We start from the raw sequence: 20,239 nt of genomic DNA, 5'->3' as shown, positions 1-20,239 counted from the left end.
CTTTAAAACGCACCATTACGCATTTAATGATAATTGGTAATAATTTTCTACCCGCAGAGTGTTAATGAGATGACTGACCCGCTGTTAAATTATGCTCTTAAATTTCCGGTAGATGGTGTGCAGCCTGCTGCTGCGGAAGCAGCGGGGCAGTGAGTGGTGAGTGCAGCACTGAACCTCCTCCCCCTGGTCAGCCAGCCAGCCAGCCAGCAGCAGCCAGTCAGCCCAGCAGCAGCCACTGGAGCCGCACACAGCAGCGCGCCAATGGGACACTGAGGACTTCATCTGGCTGCCCGGAGCCGCGCACACAGGACGCGCACTGGTTCATACAGCGCCTTCACTTATTTGATCGCTTTGATTTTTCGTAATTCGTCTCACAAAGGAACTTTTTTTTTTTTTCAAATCTCCTTTTCATTCACAAACTTTCACTTATGGTTCGCGAATATGGGGTCAAGTTGTGGTTTCTCTCCGGGAAACATCGTTGTGCTGCTGCTCCTGCTGCTGCTGGAAGGTAAGGTTGACCATCAGCTGTAGCCTGCTGATAAGGGGGCACAAAAAGAGGATGGAAAGAATTTTGATTATATGTTGCACTAAAGTATGTTTCCAAGTGGCTTGAAAAAAATATTATAAAATGAATATTTCTGCAAAAAAAAAAAAAATTAGATTAAGATAAATAGTCTTGACTGAATTTTAAACCAGAGGGGAACAAATGAAATTCTTCTCCTCTTCTCGGTTTGAGACATTATTTTTTTTCATCTGACAGCATCAGTTTTTGTTTAAAGCATCTTCCTCATCTCTTGCTCTCCTGTCAGTCAGAAGGCTCATTACTTGTGGTATGAGCTCACAGCAGGAGCTAAAATATGTTCGGTCTGGGATGCACTTCAGATTCACAAAATTTATGATTGTCTGCAAAACCGACTATCATGGAGGGGGGGAAAAAAAACAACAAAAGATTGAGGAAGAGTAAATGAAGAGAAATACAGAGAGGAAAGATGCCTGAGCTGCTACAAACAGCCCGTGGGCCTGAAGTCTACAGTAGATGGCAGCTGACAAATACACATGAAATTGGCTGGCCATGTGTTAAGCTAAATTGCTCTGGTAAATTGTAACATTTTGGAAGCTGAGTGAGTTTTAAGGCTTGTCCGAGAAGTATGTGAAATGGCACCAACACTGTGCCAGCACCGTTTGATGCTGCAGAAAGTGATACTTGCATTGTGCGCTGGTTGTTATGCGTGGTATGGCACATTGAAACCTGGAGTCAAATGAATGCAGCCATATATCATAATATTATAATCCCATTCACAATCCCAGAGCCCAACTGTACCAACACTGTCCTCACATGCAGTCTATATTTAAAGTGTCTCTCATAGCTCAGGAGTGTGCAAATCTCAGTGAGCAGCACGAATGCTTGGACAAATATAGGCCAATGTGTGGAATTCCTGAATTTGTCTCTGGGCTTAGTCTTAACAGAGTTTTACTATCAGCGCTTTCATCAGGGATGTAGAGTGTAAAAGCAAGGTTATCATCAAAGTCTTTCAGTGCAATTGAAATGTGAAAAAGGGGTTCATTTTCATGTGAATGGGTCGTGGCTATTTCATGCTTCTGCAAAAGTGTTCTTAAAGTACCAATAAACTACAGGCCTACGTAATCGCCCATGGGAGCAGTTTCCTGCAGTGTTGTTAAAATGATTAATGATTTTTTTTAAGGTGCCACAGTTGTGTGTAATGTTCCCTAGTTATTTATCATTGGGACAGACAGCATAGCTCTCAGTGCGCAGGGACCGGGATGCAGATTCACACTTGGAGTAGATACGATGCTCCTATCGCGCAGCCCACATCTCACTTCTGCTTTGTTCTGCATGCGTTGTCACTGAAGCAGGCCTTTCTCCTGATATTTATAGATGAACGCAGTTGGTCTAGTTCGATTTCATATGTCAAGGACGTGATGGTAATTAAATGGGTGCTGAAATCTACACCCTACGTAAATGCGGTGCCCCTCACCTGCCTCTTTTGTTACAACAAAAGACCTGCACTTGTTCAGGGAGGAGGAGAAGCGAGCCGCAGGCAGGTGTGCAGCAGCTGCTCCTATCTCTGGGCAAACACTGGCTGTTTGTTTTCTTTAGGAAAATATCGCCTGTTATACAAGTGCACACACCGTTCAGATTGCAGGTTGGACGTTAACTGGCCTCAAAATGACACATCAGACTGATTTTGCCGTTCACGTTCGAGCTGATGATTCTGTCTCACTTTTGGAGGATGTTCTGACTGGCGACGCCATTGACGATGTAACCATTTCCTCCATTACACGTCTTCAAAAGTAATTAAATCACCAAGCAGTTAATCATGTTGTGATGCCCGTAACCTCTAATGTGAGCTTTTATCACCATACAAGTCATCTAATACTTGATGGAATCTCAGAAATGGTTGTCCTGTTTGTTTAGATGGTGGAAAACAAAAGATGCTGTAGTAAGTGTTTGGTAATTTCCAGCATCAGTGTTCCAGGTTACAGGTTACTGATTAGTTTAGTGTTTCTTGCTGAGGCAATCAAACAAAGGAAATTGGCAATCAGTGAACGTTATAAGAGTAATCAGCATTTTAAAATGTGGTTGCACTTAGGAATAAGTTACGCAGAAGGAGTAAAGCAGTTCACGACTTAAATCAGAGTGAATTGTAGGCCTCTTTGTTTATGTTGTGACAGATTATGGAATGGGCTGCAGGTTGGATGTAAAAACGTGTTTATGCTTGAAGATCCACTTTTTTTAAATTACCTTTGATTTGTTTGACTTTTTAAAATGGAGGCTGGTTAATGAGATTAGACTAGCTCAAAGAAATGATGGGGGCTCATGGACTGGCAGGTTTGCAGAGGTAAACAACATGTTCAGAAGTGAAACTCAATAGTGCCGTTTGTGACTAAACCTGGTGAAAACCTTTATGGAAATTAACCAAATCCTCTTAACAGCCACTTCTGTGTAATCCATCACTTTCCCAAGAAGAGCCACAGATGTTTTCACATTAAAGCATCGATCCGTTTATCTTCCGCCGTGACCTTGCTACTGTAGCTTTGACCCTGCTTTAACCTCTGACCTTTGAAACCTTAACCTAGTCGCAGCATGACCTCCAGTGACATCCCAGAGGATGCTGCGTCTGGAGCCTGTTAAACTGCTCTTCCTTACCTTGCATCAAACGATCATTTCTATCAGCATCTTTTGCTTTTGAGAAGGGCCAGACCAATAAATCTCATTTGATACATGCTGCTATTTGATTTAGCTCCTTATTACATTATATGATTTAGTAAAGTTTCTGCCCTGTGCTGCATATGGATGCATCATAAATCTTGTCAGTGTTCTACTCTTGCTGTCAGTACGTTTCTTTTAGCATAATTGGAAAACATCATGATACAAGTTGTTTGCTAAAGAGTTCATCCTTCATATTGAATTTTCAAAACAGCATCACTTCTCTTCATTTCCTAGGCAGAAACATTTACTTGTCTGTGGCACAGAGAATGTTATTTTGCTGTTTAGTTGTATCAAGTTTATTGATTTTTTAAAAATGTGTCATACAACACATGTCTCGCTACATGATATAAAACCACAACCATCTGGCGTCAGCTCTCACCATGTCACCCCAGCCCTCCCAGTCTCTGAAAGGACAATAAGGTACAGATATGACTGATTTTTTTTATAGGGAAATCAAAAAAGAAGTTAATGAGCAACAATAAATTGTCTGCCAGAAACGCAGCTGAAGCCTATTGGGACAGTCAGCAAAAAGTCTCCTCATCCCTTTAAGTTTGATCAGAATCAGAGCAGTGATGCAGCACTTTCAGCCTCTCAAAGTTTGACTTTGTGGCTTACAGTTATAGTTCCTCCTTTTGCCAGCTTTTGCAATTTTAGTTGCCAAATTGTTGGCAAAAATGCATCATCCCATTAAGTTTTTGACCGAACTGATCCATGGCTGAGGGAGGGACACCACCCAGTTAATTTTTACTTCCATTGCTGAGAGTCTTGGTCCCAACCTCCAACTCGGGACTGTTGCTTCTGCCGCTGCTGGCGTTGCATGGACGCTGCTCCTACCTGTCAAAGCTCTCTGCCTGATCCTCTAGTCAGTTCAGGGTCACACTTCCCCACTCATGCACGGGTAGAATCTAATTTGCTATGGTGAAAGGACAAGGAGACATTGATTGAAATTTTGCCCACGGGGCATTTAGTCCTCTCGTTTCACATGGGCCTTGACAAGTTATTTTCCAGTCGCCTAGCGGTGCGCGCTGTGTTTGAGCCGTCATTTACAACAAAGAACAAAACAAAGAACGAGCTCAGCTCATTTGACTACACGTGGTCCTGCAATGCCGCAGAACTGGATGTGGGGAATGTAGTATGTTTTAACAGTGTGTATGAGCTTTAAACATGAAAAGATAAATTACACACTGATTCTAATTACTGTGAAAAATAACACAATTGTGCAAACAGATTTGCCAAATTTCCTCAAAATTCAAACCCCATTTAAACCCCGATGGTCCTCTGCCAGCCCCACCCCACCATCACTGTGTCCATTTGTTTGATCCTTCACTTTACTGAAGTGGGCAAACATGTTGGAAATTATTTTTCCATCAGCCTCCTTCCACCACCTGCCAGTGCCAGAAACTCTGAGAGCTTCACTTCCATTTGTGCTGGAGGATCAGCACCCTCTGTTCTCTGCCATAAAGCACCATCTCTCCCTTTGTTTCCATAATGTAATCCATCTGATCCACTGTAACACCTGATGTGGTCGCACACAGTACACAAGCAAACAGAAGCTAATAGCACCAGAATATCAGAATTAAAGTGGTAGAGCATACTAGACTTCTCTGTCTCTCTATGTGTTAGGTAAAAGTATACATGCTCCTTTTAGCCATAGCAGTGCTGCTCTCTTGGTTTTCACTTTGGCCCAGACTGAAATATCTCAACAACTACTGGATGGATTGCTATGAAATTTTGTTCAGACAATCGTGGCCCCCAGAGGATGAATCCTGATGACTTTAACGATCCCTTGACTTTCCCATCAGCCTCAGCTGCACTGTGTTTTGGACTAATGAGCAAATAGTAGCATTCTAACTATGATGGTGGTCATGATGAACATTAACCCAGATTGTCATTTTGAGCACATTAGCATATTGTTACTGCTGTGCACAAGTATGGCCTCAATGTTAGCATGGCTGTAATAGTTGCTGTTAAGCTGTGAAGGATGTCTTTCTCTTGGCAGTGATCATACAGATTCTCTTTATGTGGATGCTGTGAGTGGGAGTCAATGTAAAGAAAAATTGAAAAAAGCCCTTGAATCTACCAATCACTTTGTTGTAGCTGAAACCTGTGGCAGTGGACTATTTATGCGAATAAAAATGAGTTCACTGTATTTTGCCACAGGCAGCTAATGTCTTTACCTTTGTCCGTGTACATGTTAGTGAATCTGATGGCTTTTAACCGTAATGAGGATACAGATGTTTTATCAAAACCGTCTAATGACTGCTGCATCGAACGCAGTCCGGAGCTCTATGATGTACCACGTGTTCAATTTTTGATCCCAACGTCATTCCCACAGGAATTTTTAAACTGAGTTTGTACTTGCAGCTAATCCCTGAGGAGATTCTCTATTAGATTTCTTGATGACTGATGAACATGGTTCATTGGATCTCAGCTCTTGTACTCGCTGAGGGCTAATTGGATTATATTATGGGGTAATTGATTATTATGTTACGGTATGCATCATGGTAAACTGAGTAATCTACCTGGAGCCTCACTACCTCCTCCAAACTAAAATCAGATATATTGTTTTATCGTATTGTTGTATTGACTGTACAGTTTTTTCTCGTGTAGAAAATGGGACCACAACAACGCATTTCGTTGTGCAACCCTGCGCTGTATAATGACCAATAAATTAACTTTGTAACTTTGTATCTCACTCTGATGCCTTTCCTAATTACACCTCATTGTTTAGGCATTAAAACCACCACAATCAGGCCTACATTAAATCCAAGCTCTGGGTCCCTTATGGTGTGACGAAGCAATTGTGCATACTGGCACAGGAAGCCAACAGGAAGACATTTCAAAACATTATGATCAATAATAGCTTTCATAAGGGGAATTATAGCTCAATGTGCAGCTTTTTAGTTAATTGAATCCTTGAAGAGAACCATTCCCATAACTGTTACATCTTTGGAAGCAGAGTAATCATGATAGGTTTCAGAGTGATTATGATATTTATTGTGTTTATATCGCCATGGTATAACGGGGTGAAATCCTTAATGCTGCTGGCTACAGCTACTTTGTAATAGATGATGGATTATTTCAAAATGTGGATATTGATGGTCTAAATTATGGATTTGGCTGTGAAATTAAACCCATACAGTCCATGTGATATTTCTGCGGCCATGCAGCTAAACAAGTGGGTCCATGTTATGTACAACAGAGATGATTGCACACACGCAGCAATGAGCCTTTCTCCCCGTCTGTCGCATCAGTGGAAAACAATCAGCATCACTGTTGATTAGTACGGTTATTGATTGGTCTGCTGCCAGATACACGGCCTTTCCAGTGGGTCGTTAGCAGGGACAGATGCAACGCATGTTGACCTTGAGAGAGAAAGGGCACTGGGCTGAGATCTCACTGCAGGGGCTCTCGTCTATGCACAAAATTAGGGATTAATTAATGAATTGTGCAGTTTTTCCTGATCTGTCATGCTGTTGACAAGGATTTTCAGTGAAGACCTCTTGTTTCACTGAGACTCAGAGGGAGCTTCACATAGGTGTATTAGTAAGCCAGTGGGTTAGTCCAGCACATGAGCTCATAGCTGGTAAATCTATCAGCTGAAGCACGCACGCATTGAGCTAATTGAGTTCCTGTCTTTGTCTGGGACGATGGAGAGGGCGTCCCACCCTATCGGCTCTCACTAGTCCCAGACATGCTGTGGTCTGTGGCAGACTGAGCACATGGTCTCAGATTTTGTGATGAGCTTGTGTCCTTTTTGTCCTCCCACATTTAAAATATGAGACACAGGCCATGATTAAATCGAGGCAACGGCCATCATCAAATGCAACCAGGAAGCGCATGGATGTGATGAGTGAGAGGGTTTTCTATTGTTGTTGTTTTTTTCACCAAACAAGCGGCATATGGGTTCAATTTCACTGTCCACTCGGCAGTACATGATATCTATTGTAAACACAGATTGCTACAAGAGTCCTCCTGTTCAAACACCGGCTTTGTTTGCGAAATTACTTAATCCGGCTTTCGAAGAAATGGCGAATGTGTGCGGCAGCTCAGGATCAGTTTTATGTGTGTTTGAAGACTGTAAAAGGTCTGTTTATGATGGTAATGTTTGCACACTTTGAGTTACGGGAGGTTAAGGCTGTTCCAAAAGCAGCTTATTGTCCAAAATATGTAAAAATCTGAGAAAGATAAGATAATCTTTCAGTATTTCCAGGACTACTGATTGAAGTAGAAATTTAAATACAAACCTGTACTGAAGCTTTTATTTTTGAAATGTTTATACAGAAATGTCATTACTATGTGTTACCATCATTCTTGTGCATCATTTAGCGAAGCTAATGAGTCATGCTTTTGGAAAATCATCATCATGGATTCACAGAGCAAAGATGCCATTTGCTAAGAGAGGCCTGCTTGATCCACTCAATTAATTAGTTTTGATATAAACGGCTTGCTTTCTGTTGGCTTCAGTCCTGGAAAGAAATTGAATTTTGAATGATATAAACAAATTGTGTTGCATGGGGTCCAGCCTCTGTGGCTTCGAGCCAAGACCAGCATTCATAAATGCGTCCAGTTCCCTCTGGTTAACACATTGGACCCTCTAGTTTTATTTGTAGAGCTGCTGTCACCTGCTCTGTTTGATTCATGATGGTGTCAAGTGGGAGATATCTATAGATTTAATTAATTTTCTTTATTTATGCTGTAGAAAACCGCAGTATTTTCCCAGCTTGTTAAGGATACAAATGAATCCGGGATCTTTGGTATCATATCAAGTTGGTAAAGGAATTATTCTGATAATGTATTATGATTATAATTAAGCTGCTGTTTCCCACTCTTTTGGCCTGTGTCAGTAAGAGTATGGCTCCCTCTAATGGCCATCTCAAGTGTCCAGCTGGAGACTCGCACTGACTTGCATGAATTTCTTGCATTTTACTTTTACTTTGCTTTCTGACATAAAACCATCATATTATAGACATCATGTTTTACTACAGTAAAGCCATCCATCTCCATTTTCATTTTGTTTCTGGCTCTCCACAACACTGTACTCTTCTGTTACATCAGGAAAACTCCAATATTTCAAGCTCAAAGTGGCTTTTCATCAGGTACAGACGTATCAAACAACCTCAGCTCTGCGTCATTGAATAAATATCCTTAGTCCCTCCCCCGGGTGTGGCAAGAACCACAGGATCAGTACATAGATGAAATTATAAAATATCAGTATTTTTGATACTTTGTGTCACTTAGAAGGAATTATCAGATTTTTTCTGTCTGGTTTGAAATCTAAAGTATGATCTCCTGCTTCATAGCATTACATTCTGTACTATGAACTGTAGGTATAAACAAACAGCCAATTGAATTAACCTCGTTTTAAGTGTGGGTAAAATAACACATCTATTGCTGCAAATAATTTATCAGATTACCAGATTTGTGAAAAAGTGTAGGCTCCCTCCAAAGTAATAGTCAAATGAAACATAAAATAGATGAATAAGCTATTCCACTGCCTGATTTTTCTGACAATGAAAATTCTCATTTTATCTTTTTGTATCATTACTACTTTCACCTTCTTCGTCTAATGTGCCAATCACTCTTTTGCCTCTATCTGAAAATTAGCAAATACCCATCCATAAGAACTGAGCAGTTGTGAGCAAGAGAAGCACAAGAAAAACATTTTGGGTGTCATCTAACAGATCAACAGTATATACATGCATGTGCCCACAAAACAGATAAAGCAAATCTAAGCCAAATATGACCCTGAGATATTTTTCAAACATGAGTGGTTTTAATCTAGAAAATGGAAAATCGCCCCTAAAATCTGAGACAAACTGACTCCCAAACAAACAAGTGACCTGCTGTTTGTTTTTGTCCCTGAAACACGCTTAACAAAAAAGGGCTACAGCCTCCCTGAGTGTATCTCCATCCTTCAGGAAGGACCGCCACATTTTATCCATCAGCTCGACCTCCTGTCATCCAACCCCCGCAAAATTAAATCAATGTCTGAAACCAGAGCCGAGGCCTCAACTGCACCAACAGAAATAGAAAATCTAGTTTTGCTGTCTGCTAATGACATTAGTGCGTTCCCTAAATGGTCGCCTACCGTCGTCAAAGAGGAACATAACAGGGATATAATTACAGGAGGAACACTCACATCTCCATTTTCCTGTAAAACGCACAGCCTGCTGTAGCTCTTTATGGATTACCCCAACACACATGCATACATGCAAACCCCACACTCCCCTCTGGCAGGTAATGATTCATTTCTCCTCCATATCATGTTATCCCTTGTAATTAAACTTCTCAAGGTGAACGCAAGGAGAATCGGAAACCACATTGTTATTGACCGTATGAGAAATTCATTAAAAGAGCTGCATAAGTGTCATTTGAGCCCTGCTTTCAATTTCCGCTAACAGGAGAGATGATAGATGTATCAGAGGAGGAGAAAAACGGAACCTGTCATATTCCATGTATGTGTTAATTTCCATTCAGTGGCCAGACAGCATTGTCAGTGACTATTGTTCCCACAGTTAAATATCTAGAAAGAGATGTCTGATAACTCCTGTTGTGTAATAAGACATGGTCTCAACAGTAATATCAGGCCTTATTTTCAGTTATCACAATGTTTTCTTTAAAGGGAATATAACCAAATTCCCCTGTGACTCACCTGCCTGTTTTTAAACATCGGATCATTTCATGTCATCTTTCTGCAGGAGCGACAGGGCTGTACTTCCCTCAGAATGAGTACCTTGAGACGGTGTACGTCGGTCAGCCAGCAGGGACGCCAGTCCTCCAGGTTCACGCTATGCTGGACAGCCAATCAGAGCAACCGCATTTCTACCTGTGCTGGAAGAGCTCTCTCAAACGTCCAGCCTACAGCTCCTGGTTCATCCTGGACATCAACACAGGAATACTGTCTTTGAACAAAACCCTGGAGGAGAGCGACTTCGCCTTGTTATGTGAGTTAGATACAAGTATTTTAATAGTAATGTACTGTATGCTCCCGTTTCAGTGCCAGGTATCCTCTTCACATGAGAGTAAATTACTTTCTTGACGTTTATGCTCCTTGCGTACTAATAAGCTTTCTGCCTTCTGGATGATAATGTAATTGCATAGAGGCAAAAAAGAGCTCAGTCATCAAAAACAGCACTGTCTGAGATTAAAATGCCTCTTGTTTTTGTTTTGGCTGTGTGTCTCATCAGATCAAAAGTCATGGTCTGTGAGGAAGTTGTTCCTCCATGCCATGGTGTTACCGAACTTCACCAAAAGGTCCCAGTGCATGAGCAGAAACTCCCCTCGGATCACCCTGGACTTTGTCAACGCCACGATGCCTCAGTGCGCTCAGACAGATATGAAGGAACTTTGCTTCCCGCACAGAGACACCTCCAACCCCCACATCATGGAAAACAGGTTCCCAGGGGCCCTGCGGCAACTCAGACGTCTCACCAGACTCAACGTCTGCCCCAACTACACCATCTCTTACAATGTGGAATCAGGTTGGACACATTAAAAAGACACTTTGTGACATTTGAAAGTGGAGGAAGAGAAGCAAATGAAAAACTGAATTCAGTAGCAAGGAAATGCACCATTGCTCAGTCTAATACACTTTAGCTCCTAGAGCCTTTGTTGGTCTGGTATGACTACTTGCTTATGGTGGTTAACATTAGCAAACGTTTGGTAAATATTGCTGTATTGCATACAATACTTGCCATCACTTGTAGCTGCAGCTGTTCGGCAGACATTAGGAGTCTCACTTTAAATCACACCATCTCTGATTCAGTATATTGCATACACATCTGATTCTTGTTGTTCCTCTGGCCCACAGATACCCCAGCACCATTTGCTGTGAATGAGAACACCACAGAGCTGGTGGTGACGGCCCCGTTGGACCGCGAGGAGAGTGAGCGCTACAGACTCCTGTTGGTCTGCACGGTCCGCACAGAAACAGTCATCACCAAGGTGGAAACTTCACTGGACGTTTTTGTCAACGACGAGGATGATAACGCACCGTACGTGAATGGAACAGACACGGCAGATATTATCATCAGCTTCAATCGCACCAAGGTAGCCCATTGACTTGAGTTTTGATTTGTTTTATAGACACAGTGTCAAAAGCAATATTCTCCCCGTTAGGATTCATATTCCTCACTTTCCTGTTTGGATTTTCCAGGGCGGCTCTTTTGGCACTTTGTTCGTCTTTGACAGGGATTTAACCCCCATCTATCCCATAGACCAGAGTCACAATAAGTATGTGGGGAACTTGCTCACTATTGACCCATGGACAAAGGAGACATTTGACATAAAAGGCACCTTCAGTGAAAAGAAAGCTGCTCATGGAGGCATTCGAGAGACCGTCCACGACTACCGTAAGTAATCCAGGGGCTACTGAAATTCATTTTCGTTTTTATGACCACTGCAGTTTTTAAGAGACATTTTTGTTTTCCTCCCTGGATTTTAGAGCTCGTCCTGAAGAGGAGCCTGTATGTGACTGAGAATCGCACCCTGCAGCTGGACTACCTGGTCAATGACACCACCTATCCCGGTCTAGAGGGAACAGTGCTTCTGCACTTCAACGTCACCATCTTACCGGTCCACATCCGCTTTGCCAACATCACGCACATTTTCCCGGTGACACGCAGAGCTTCAGTTTATGCACAGGTGCTCATGACTACTTACCATACAAGTCTATGACTCTTTATTTCATTGTGCTGCTGTCTTAAAGGAGAGGTAGACATGTTATTCATGTATGAGTATGTTGAAACAGTTATGAGTCGCTGCACTTGTTCCTTCTCAACAAACTGGTCATGTAGTTGCTTCAGAATGTGATTTGAATGTAGGTGCTGGGCATAAAAAAAGATTAAAACATCTAATTACCTAATTATCATCTAAACCTGTGGTCACAAAGACTGTCAGAGATATGCCAATAGATTATTTTTTAAATCAATATTGCCCCCTTTTGGGAGGTCAATAGTTTTGATACCAAAAAACACGACGCGGTTACATTGTGAGAAGATGTTTTGTATTATGATTCACTTCTGTGCATCTTGTGCCACTTTTGTGCTGCTTGTCTTGGTTTAGGCCTCTGGTGGTTTTACCAACATAGATTTTCACATGAGCATTTTTAGTAAGTAAGGTAAATAAGGTTCTAGGTGTAGCAGGAGAGAAACTTCAGCCTGATCTCAGATGGTAAGAAAACTCTGTTATAATGGAATTGTCATGCTGGGCTCAGTTGTCAAATGGGACGAGATTACCATGTATTGTGGCCAGCAACATCTGTCTGGAGCTGGGAGCAACATTAGCTCATACCACAGCTTGTTTCTGAGTCCCTGTCTGTTCTAAAGTTCAGGCAAAGCTGATATGAGGCTTCAGCACTCACACAAGCTCAAAGGAGAATCTCTCAAAGTCTTTTTAGTTTAAAAAATCCCCTTTGTGTTTGTGTGTCAGCAGACAGTGTTATCTTGCTGAGCTGTGATGGAGGGATAGTAACACAAAGGGAAAATGTCATACTAAAATACTATTGTAGATAGATTCAACGTGATGCTTTAACTCTAATTACCTGCTTGAGTTGTTTAACTGTGTCTGGGCTGTATATGCACTGCACAGCAGGTGTAAATGCGTCTCTTCAAAAGCTCTCTGCTGGATGAGCCACACCTGAGGGCATCACATCAACATGCTTTAAGATGTTAAAGATGTTCTCCTGAGGAGCTCAGTCTGGCTAAAACAATGCATCAGCTGGCAGCAATGTTGAAACATGCTGAAAGGTTATGCTGGGAAGCAAAAGTAAACACAAGGTAAACATTTCTGAGCATGTTTCTAATTAATGTAGAATAAATACAGTCCAGTTCATGCCTCGATGTCACTGAAGAAGTGCAACATGCTTTGCACAAGAGCATATAGAGACAATGGCCATTTTAACAGCTTACAAACATGAATTGGTGCTGACTCACTCTTAAACATACTGAGACGCTGCCACCTGCTGGCTCAGCACAACACAAAAAACATGAAAACAAACAAAAACTATACTTCAATTATCAATATCTCTGTATTACAGCTCTGTATTACTTAAATTACCTCCTGTCATTCATATTTTTAATGTTTATCTCCTCTCAGGTTGGCAGAGTCTGTGTGGAGAACTGCCAGCAGTTTGATGGCTTCAGCGTCACATACCGGCTCCAGGTGCCAGATAAGAACGCGTCTGCTGACTTGCTGTCCTGCTACGCAGCCATAAGCATCACCCAGGCCCCAGACGAGATGTGGGGACTGCTCTACGTGAACGACACGGAGGCGCTGCGCAGGCCCGAGTGTCAGGACCTGCAGTACACTGTTGTAGCTCAGGAGGAACACAAGCAGCTGGAGGCCAGCACGCAGATCCACATCATACTAGATGGTGAAGGTGAGGCTGTAGCAGCCGAGGTCCACTTATATTTCATCGGGTTTTAAACAGAAAGTTGGTTTAATTTAATCACACTCCAACCTGTGCTGGGATAAGAGGCAAAATATTTTACATTAATTAGTTCAGTTTTCTCTGGATACTGTAGGAGACTTTATGTGAGGGTTTATGTGTCACTTCCTAGCTAATTTTACACCACCATAGGCACACATCTGCAGACTCTTTCAGTAAGTTTCCCCTTCTCCCAAATATTTTTTAAAGCTGTGGTTATGTGTGTTTTTGGCACTGTTGCACATAGCAAACAAGGCGAGTCAGGAGAACCAGCAGTTCCTGTCGTGTGCAGAAAACAGACGGCGAGGAGACTGTGAGTCTGTCCGAGGCCTGGGGGCGACGACAGGGAGATGCCAGTGGAGGCAAGGCAATGAGAAAGGTACATTTTGTTTAATTAATACTTAATAGACTTCTATAATGGTGACAAAACAGTAATCATACAACATTTTAACATCACATAATCATGTCCGTATTAATTATGAAACCTTAGAGTAAGTAAATGAGCCCATTACTGAGAATATGTTTGCCTCAGTGGTGGTAATGGAACTAATTAACCAGCACATGTATCCTTCTCCGTAACATCCTTTTGGAAAATGTGGTATTAATTACATACGAGCACTAACACACCATATGTTTAAGAAAGTCAGTGACATATTGTTGTGAGGCTGACATCAAGACAAGCCAATCAAGCTCCAAAATGTGTTTGTCATGAGGTAATGTTCACCCACTTTTATCTTTCATGTTTCAGGAATATCTGAAAATTACTCGACCTGCTCCCCTGACCTGCGGACATGTCCAGATAGCTTTTGTGACGCAGTTGAGAGCAAAGATTCGTCAATATGCCCACAAGACTGCACAAGTAAGAAACACGTGGCTTGCTGTTTATTACACTGGTTGGTGCACACATTTAGATTAGTAAAGCACATTTTGTATCACATATAAAATGTACATATGACTCTTATATTCACAATGTTCACACATTATTTGTCTCTGAAGAGGAAACTGTTATCGGAGGTCATGAACGAGGCTTGAGGAACGGGATCCAGGCTGGTTATGGGACCTGCTACTGCTACTCCGATAAATGCTTCTGTGAGAAGGAAGATGTCGAAGGTGAGCTGTCATAAATCACACAAAACTGTCAGCAATAAAATGAAATACTGTCCCCAAGAGGTCCTACTTCGTGTCATCTCAACAATGTACTGGAAATGGATTGTGGCTTTTTTGAAAAATGACGGTATTGTGCAACCTGCTCTCTTCCAGAGGCGATATGTGACGACATGTGTAAGACCATCATTGCCACGGCTCTGCTCCTCTCCTTCATCGTGTCCATCCTCCTGTCCTCATACTTCATCCACCGGTACCACAAGAACTCGCCCAAGCCCCCGATCGCCTCCGCTGAGATGACTTTCCGTCGGCCAGCTCCGGCTTATCCCATCAGCTTCCCCGCTAACAACCTACGCCAGGGCTCACAGGAATCCATTGAGACCGACACCTTTAAAATACCTGTACGCTGCCTCTTTCAGCCTGTGATGGAGTTTTTTAGTATTGTAAGATGAACCGGCCAGAAAGTCAAAAATATTCATATGTTTTCTCAACAGGAGGATCCTAAGTGGGAGTTTCCTCGTAAAAACCTGGTACTTGGCAAAACTTTAGGAGAAGGAGAATTTGGGAAAGTTGTCAAGGCAACAGCATTCAGGCTGAAAGGAAAAGCTGGTTACACCACTGTGGCTGTGAAAATGCTTAAAGGTAAGATAAGCCAGGCAGAGACCAGACAAGTGTGGGAAGTAATGGTGATATATGAAGAGTGAACGTCTGAAGAGATGAATGGTTTTATCATTATAATCCCCCTCTTTTCCTCCATAACAGAAAACGCCTCCCACAGTGAGCTGCGTGACCTGCTGTCAGAATTTACTTTACTGAAGCAAGTCAACCATCCGCACGTCATAAAGATGTACGGAGCGTGCAGCCAGGACGGTAAGACCTCGTTCCTTTTGCCATACTCTCTCTGGGCATGTGTGTTGCACATGGACTCTAACTGCTGCATTTCTCTGAATAGGTCCATTGTATCTGATCGTGGAGTATGCCAAGTATGGGTCCCTCCGCAACTTCCTGCGCGAGAGTCGGAAAGTTGGCCCGAGCTACATGGGAAGGGACGCCAACCGCAACTCCAGCTACCTGGAGAACCCAGATGACAGGGCGCTCACCATGGGTGACCTGATCTCCTTTGCATGGCAGATCTCCAGGGGCATGCAATATCTGGCTGAGATGAAGGTATTTGATGAACTAGAAAAGGCAACATTTTCTAGAGAAAACGCACATGTGATCTCCCCTGAAATTTAGCAGTTGAAACAGTAGTTGAAATAGTGAAGCAGTTATAGTTGCAGACGAAATACAAATACTGGAAGACGCTGAAATAGCGGTTAGATTTAGTTAGCCCTAAGTATAAGGGCTGAATGAAGTTGACATATCAGCTTAAATGAGGAGTGATTTCAAGACACAGTTTAAGTTCAAGCATTGAAAGGAGTTGAAGTGAAGTGAAGACAATGAAATGAATAAAGTCAAAATGACAGCTGATGTTCAAGTGATAAAAACAGTTGAATTTGAAGACTAAAAGATGAAAGCAGTGAAGCGAGGGAGCTGAAGCCACTTCACGTTTGTGTAGTGTGAGCAGCTGAAATGTCATGTGGCTGTGGGAGCAGGGAAGGCACTTTTAATGAGTATTTTGGTCCGACAGCTCGTTCACAGGGACCTTGCAGCACGAAATGTCCTCGTAGCTGAAGGGCGAAAGATGAAGATCTCTGACTTTGGCCTTTCCAGAGACGTGTACGAAGAGGACTCGTATGTTAAGAGGAGCAAGGTAAAGAAAAGAGACAGAGAGGTGCTCATTCTGGTGTAGTTTTACAACATGCCTTTGGAGAAACATTTACAAGGCCTCTCTCTGTTTTCCAGGGCCGTATACCTGTTAAATGGATGGCAATAGAGTCCTTGTTTGATCACATTTATACAACACAAAGTGACGTGTGAGTACAACTGATCATCATTTAAAGGGAATTATCTATCTCTATTTATTGAAATATTCTTATGAACTCTTGTGTTTTCTTCCAGCTGGTCCTTCGGCGTGCTGTTGTGGGAGATTGTGACACTGGGAGGAAATCCATACCCAGGTATCGCCCCTGAACGCCTCTTTAACCTGCTCAAGACCGGCTACAGGATGGAGAGGCCAGAGAACTGCTCAGAGGAAATGTGAGCTCCACTCTGTTACTCTAAAGCATCTCTTCATTTCTACTGAGCGCACTAATTTCCCTCCGCCATATTAAGAGTGTCAGACGTGGAAAATGACTCTTTGGGGGGATTAAATGATACTTATTTCGCCCTCTGTAAAACTTTTTCCTCTGCAGGTATAACCTCATGCTTCGATGCTGGAAACAAGAATCAGACAAGAGGCCGACTTTCTCAGACATCAGCAAAGAACTGGAAAAGATGATGGTGAAAAGTCGGGTATGGTAGAGCGATACAATACATTATAATAACTTATTCATGTTCATCCACAGGAAAGTAGTGAGGAGAAGCTATTAATCAGCCTCTTTCCGAGCATTACTGGCACAATTTTGACAAAACTTAAGCGATGCATCACTGAGATCTGACAGTCAGAAATTAGTCTTTTGCTTTCCACTCCTTATTGGATTTGCAGCCCAAAATGAGCAATACATCATTTCTGCTGGACAGCATCTACTGTTGGCCTGCTGTTTAGAGTCACGTACACACAGACATGTGCTGCGTTACACTGCTTCACTATACGATCTATCACTCTTCACAGACGCTGTAGATGCCATAATTAGGGTTTGAAGAGCTATCCTAAAATGTGGCCTTGGGCAGCGTAATCACAGAGCATACCAGTCAGGCTCCTCCCGCTGAAGTGAGGCTAAATATAGAGCGTTTAAGGGAATGCAGACAACATCCCAGAGAGCAGCAGGCTAGTTCTCCACTGTTATCAAAAACAGGTAGCGGGCACGTCGCTTGAAGTATCTGCACAAATTGCCCCAGGAACTTTGCCAGTGCGCGTCACATGGGTCTGACCTTTAGCATGAGCTGAGGCCTCAGCATGCTCTTGACTAATCAGCCTAATCACACCTTCATCTGCTCTTGTCAGGATTACCTGGACCTGGCGGCGTCCACGCCAGCCGACGCCCTGCTGTACGACGACGCCCTCTCTGAAGAGGACACACCACTAGTGGACTGTAATAACGCCCCCCTCCCTCGAACCCTCCCCTCCACATGGATTGAAAACAAGCTCTATGGTAGAATCTCCCATGCATTTACTAGATTTTAGAAACAGGACACACAACACAAGCTCTCTTTTTTGGCAAGTTGTGATTGGCTTTTCCGTAGTCAAGTGTGTGTGACTGTGATCTAGGCATGCCTTTTGCTGATTAATGCTGACATATCTCCCATTTCATCGTAAATGAGAGGCTCAGTGAAAAAAAGATCTTGTGTCTTGACTTTATTGTTTTATTTGGACCTGCTTCTAATGTACATGAGTGCTGACCAAAAATGCCACATTTGTAAATATTGAATATACCCTTTCATTCTAATTTATATGGCATTGCTCATCATCATGCTTCATCTGCATTGTATTTGTAGATACTCCATTTTTCCACTCCATCGCATTTCCACCATCAGCATTTCATGATTTGTTTGCATTGGACGAAACAGTGTGTAACATTTGAAACAGGTCCTCGCTCTATCTATCAATCACGCACTGTGGTTTTTTTTAATTCCAGATTGTCTTAAATTTTCTGACTTTCTAATGTATATTAGCTATTAATCTATGATTATTTCACAATGCTGAACAGAGGAACAGTAAGGCTCTTGAACGCAACTCTCAGGTGACATTGAGTAAAAAAACATACCAGACTAGTTAGTTGTTGTCCATCTGATTTCCTGAACAGTCACAGAAAAGCAGCCATTTGTGGGCATGAGCAATAATATAACCTTGGTACTTTACAATTAACCCAATAAATAATCAATTTTATAATATTTAACCTTGTGTAGCATATACAACGCCATAACTTTACGCCTCTGAGAGTGTTTCCGAGACAGGCACTACAGAGTTTGACTTGAGAGCCTTACTGTCTGCACGCTGTTTTCTTTCACTGAGTGCAGAAAAATGATATGTTCTCATTTTTAGGCATGTCATACCCGAACTGGCCTGAGAAGAGCCCGGTACCGCTCAACAGACATGATGCCACTAATCCAGTCTTTACAAGATATGCCAATGATAGTGTTTATGCAAACTGGATGGCTTTGCCTTCACCCGCAAAAGCTGTGGACAAGCTTGATAGCTAAAGACAAACCAACACTGTAGAAAAGATGACTAACTGGTAGATGTGTATATTTCTATAAGACTGTACATTTACAATCTGATGCTAAAGTTGGTTCCCTTTTATTTCTGTTGCACGGGTATTCAGCGTTTAAAACTGGGGTCTTTTTGCTGCATAAGCGGCTGGATCAATATAGACCACGCTTCATTCAGCTCTTCAGTATGTTAATTATTACCTCACAGGTCATGTTGGCCAAGTTGTACCACTTGCATGACTATTGTACCAGATTGTATGCCAGTGTCAATGTCTTTTAAGTGCCTGTGCCGCTTTTACAATAGCCTCCAATTATACATGTGCGACTGTGAAGATCTTGTTCCAGCCCAGGAATTAAAGGGGACGTCTTTACCATCACCTGCTGTAGACAGCTGGGATTGAGAGGACAAAAGCAAAATGCTGAACTTGTTCTGAAAATGTAAAGTTTCTACTTTAGAGGATTGTGCTCCTCAAATTGTCAAAGACCCATTTTGTGTTTCACAACTGTTCTTGCCAAAGAGAAGTAACGCAGACATGTTCAGTGAACAGTTCTTTTGCTTTTGTTCTTGTTTTGTTATTTTTTTACGTGAAAAATATCAACTAGTGAGTCCTACTCCAGTGTAAGGACATGAGGCTTAATGTAGATTGTGACCATGTCCCGTGTCAGACTACAGTTCACTTTTTGATTCACTGTAATGGAAATCTTTGTGGAAAAAGTACAGTTATGTAAACTAATGTGTGTTATCATTGTTATGTTGATATTATTTGATTATGTTCCAATTAATAATAAACATTAAAAATGTGCACTACGTCTGTTCATGTCTCTGAAAGTAGAGAAAGCGTTGTATGTGCTACTAAAATGTTGATCATGTTTTTTGCCCACAATGTACAAAATCCAACTTATGCTTGATGGTTCACTTTGATTATTATTTTCATAACTTCACAGTATGATGTTTAGCCTCAGTTCACATCCAGACATGATTTGTTCACTAAACACTCAAAGTGTAAGAAATGTTTATTTCTACATTATTAGATATTTGCAGTCGTGGCCCAGGAAGCATTTGTCCACAGAAGACAAATCAAATATTCAGTATCGTGGAATAATAAGAATTGTGTACACAGAACCAGAGCAACACATATGAAGTATGGGGATACGCAGGTACAGGGGAGCAAGAGAATTGTATTTCAGTGAAATTCTCTGTGAAAATCTCTTCCACTATCAGG

At 42.0% G+C, this 20,239-nt stretch overlaps 1 protein-coding gene across 1 annotated transcript; it reads left to right on the top strand.

The window, feature by feature from the left end:
• The first annotated feature begins 419 nt into the window (after positions 1-419).
• ret (ret proto-oncogene receptor tyrosine kinase) lies at positions 420-19,788 on the top strand. The gene is made up of 20 exons (XM_070841017.1): positions 420-508; positions 9,934-10,179; positions 10,423-10,716; positions 11,046-11,284; positions 11,391-11,586; positions 11,679-11,878; positions 13,331-13,613; positions 13,909-14,040; positions 14,410-14,520; positions 14,658-14,771; positions 14,922-15,166; positions 15,260-15,407; positions 15,528-15,635; positions 15,718-15,932; positions 16,396-16,518; positions 16,611-16,681; positions 16,767-16,904; positions 17,060-17,159; positions 17,812-17,959; positions 18,850-19,788. The coding sequence occupies exons 1-20, from the start codon at positions 442-444 to the stop codon at positions 19,005-19,007; spliced, it is 3,336 nt and encodes a 1,111-aa protein (XP_070697118.1). The 5' UTR covers positions 420-441; the 3' UTR covers positions 19,008-19,788.
• Positions 19,789-20,239: the final 451 nt, after the last annotated feature.

Source organism: Pempheris klunzingeri, chromosome 12, assembly GCF_042242105.1.
Source record: "Pempheris klunzingeri isolate RE-2024b chromosome 12, fPemKlu1.hap1, whole genome shotgun sequence".
Lineage (NCBI taxonomy): Eukaryota > Metazoa > Chordata > Actinopteri > Acropomatiformes > Pempheridae > Pempheris > Pempheris klunzingeri.
This window is presented reverse-complemented; position numbering and strand designations above follow the sequence as displayed.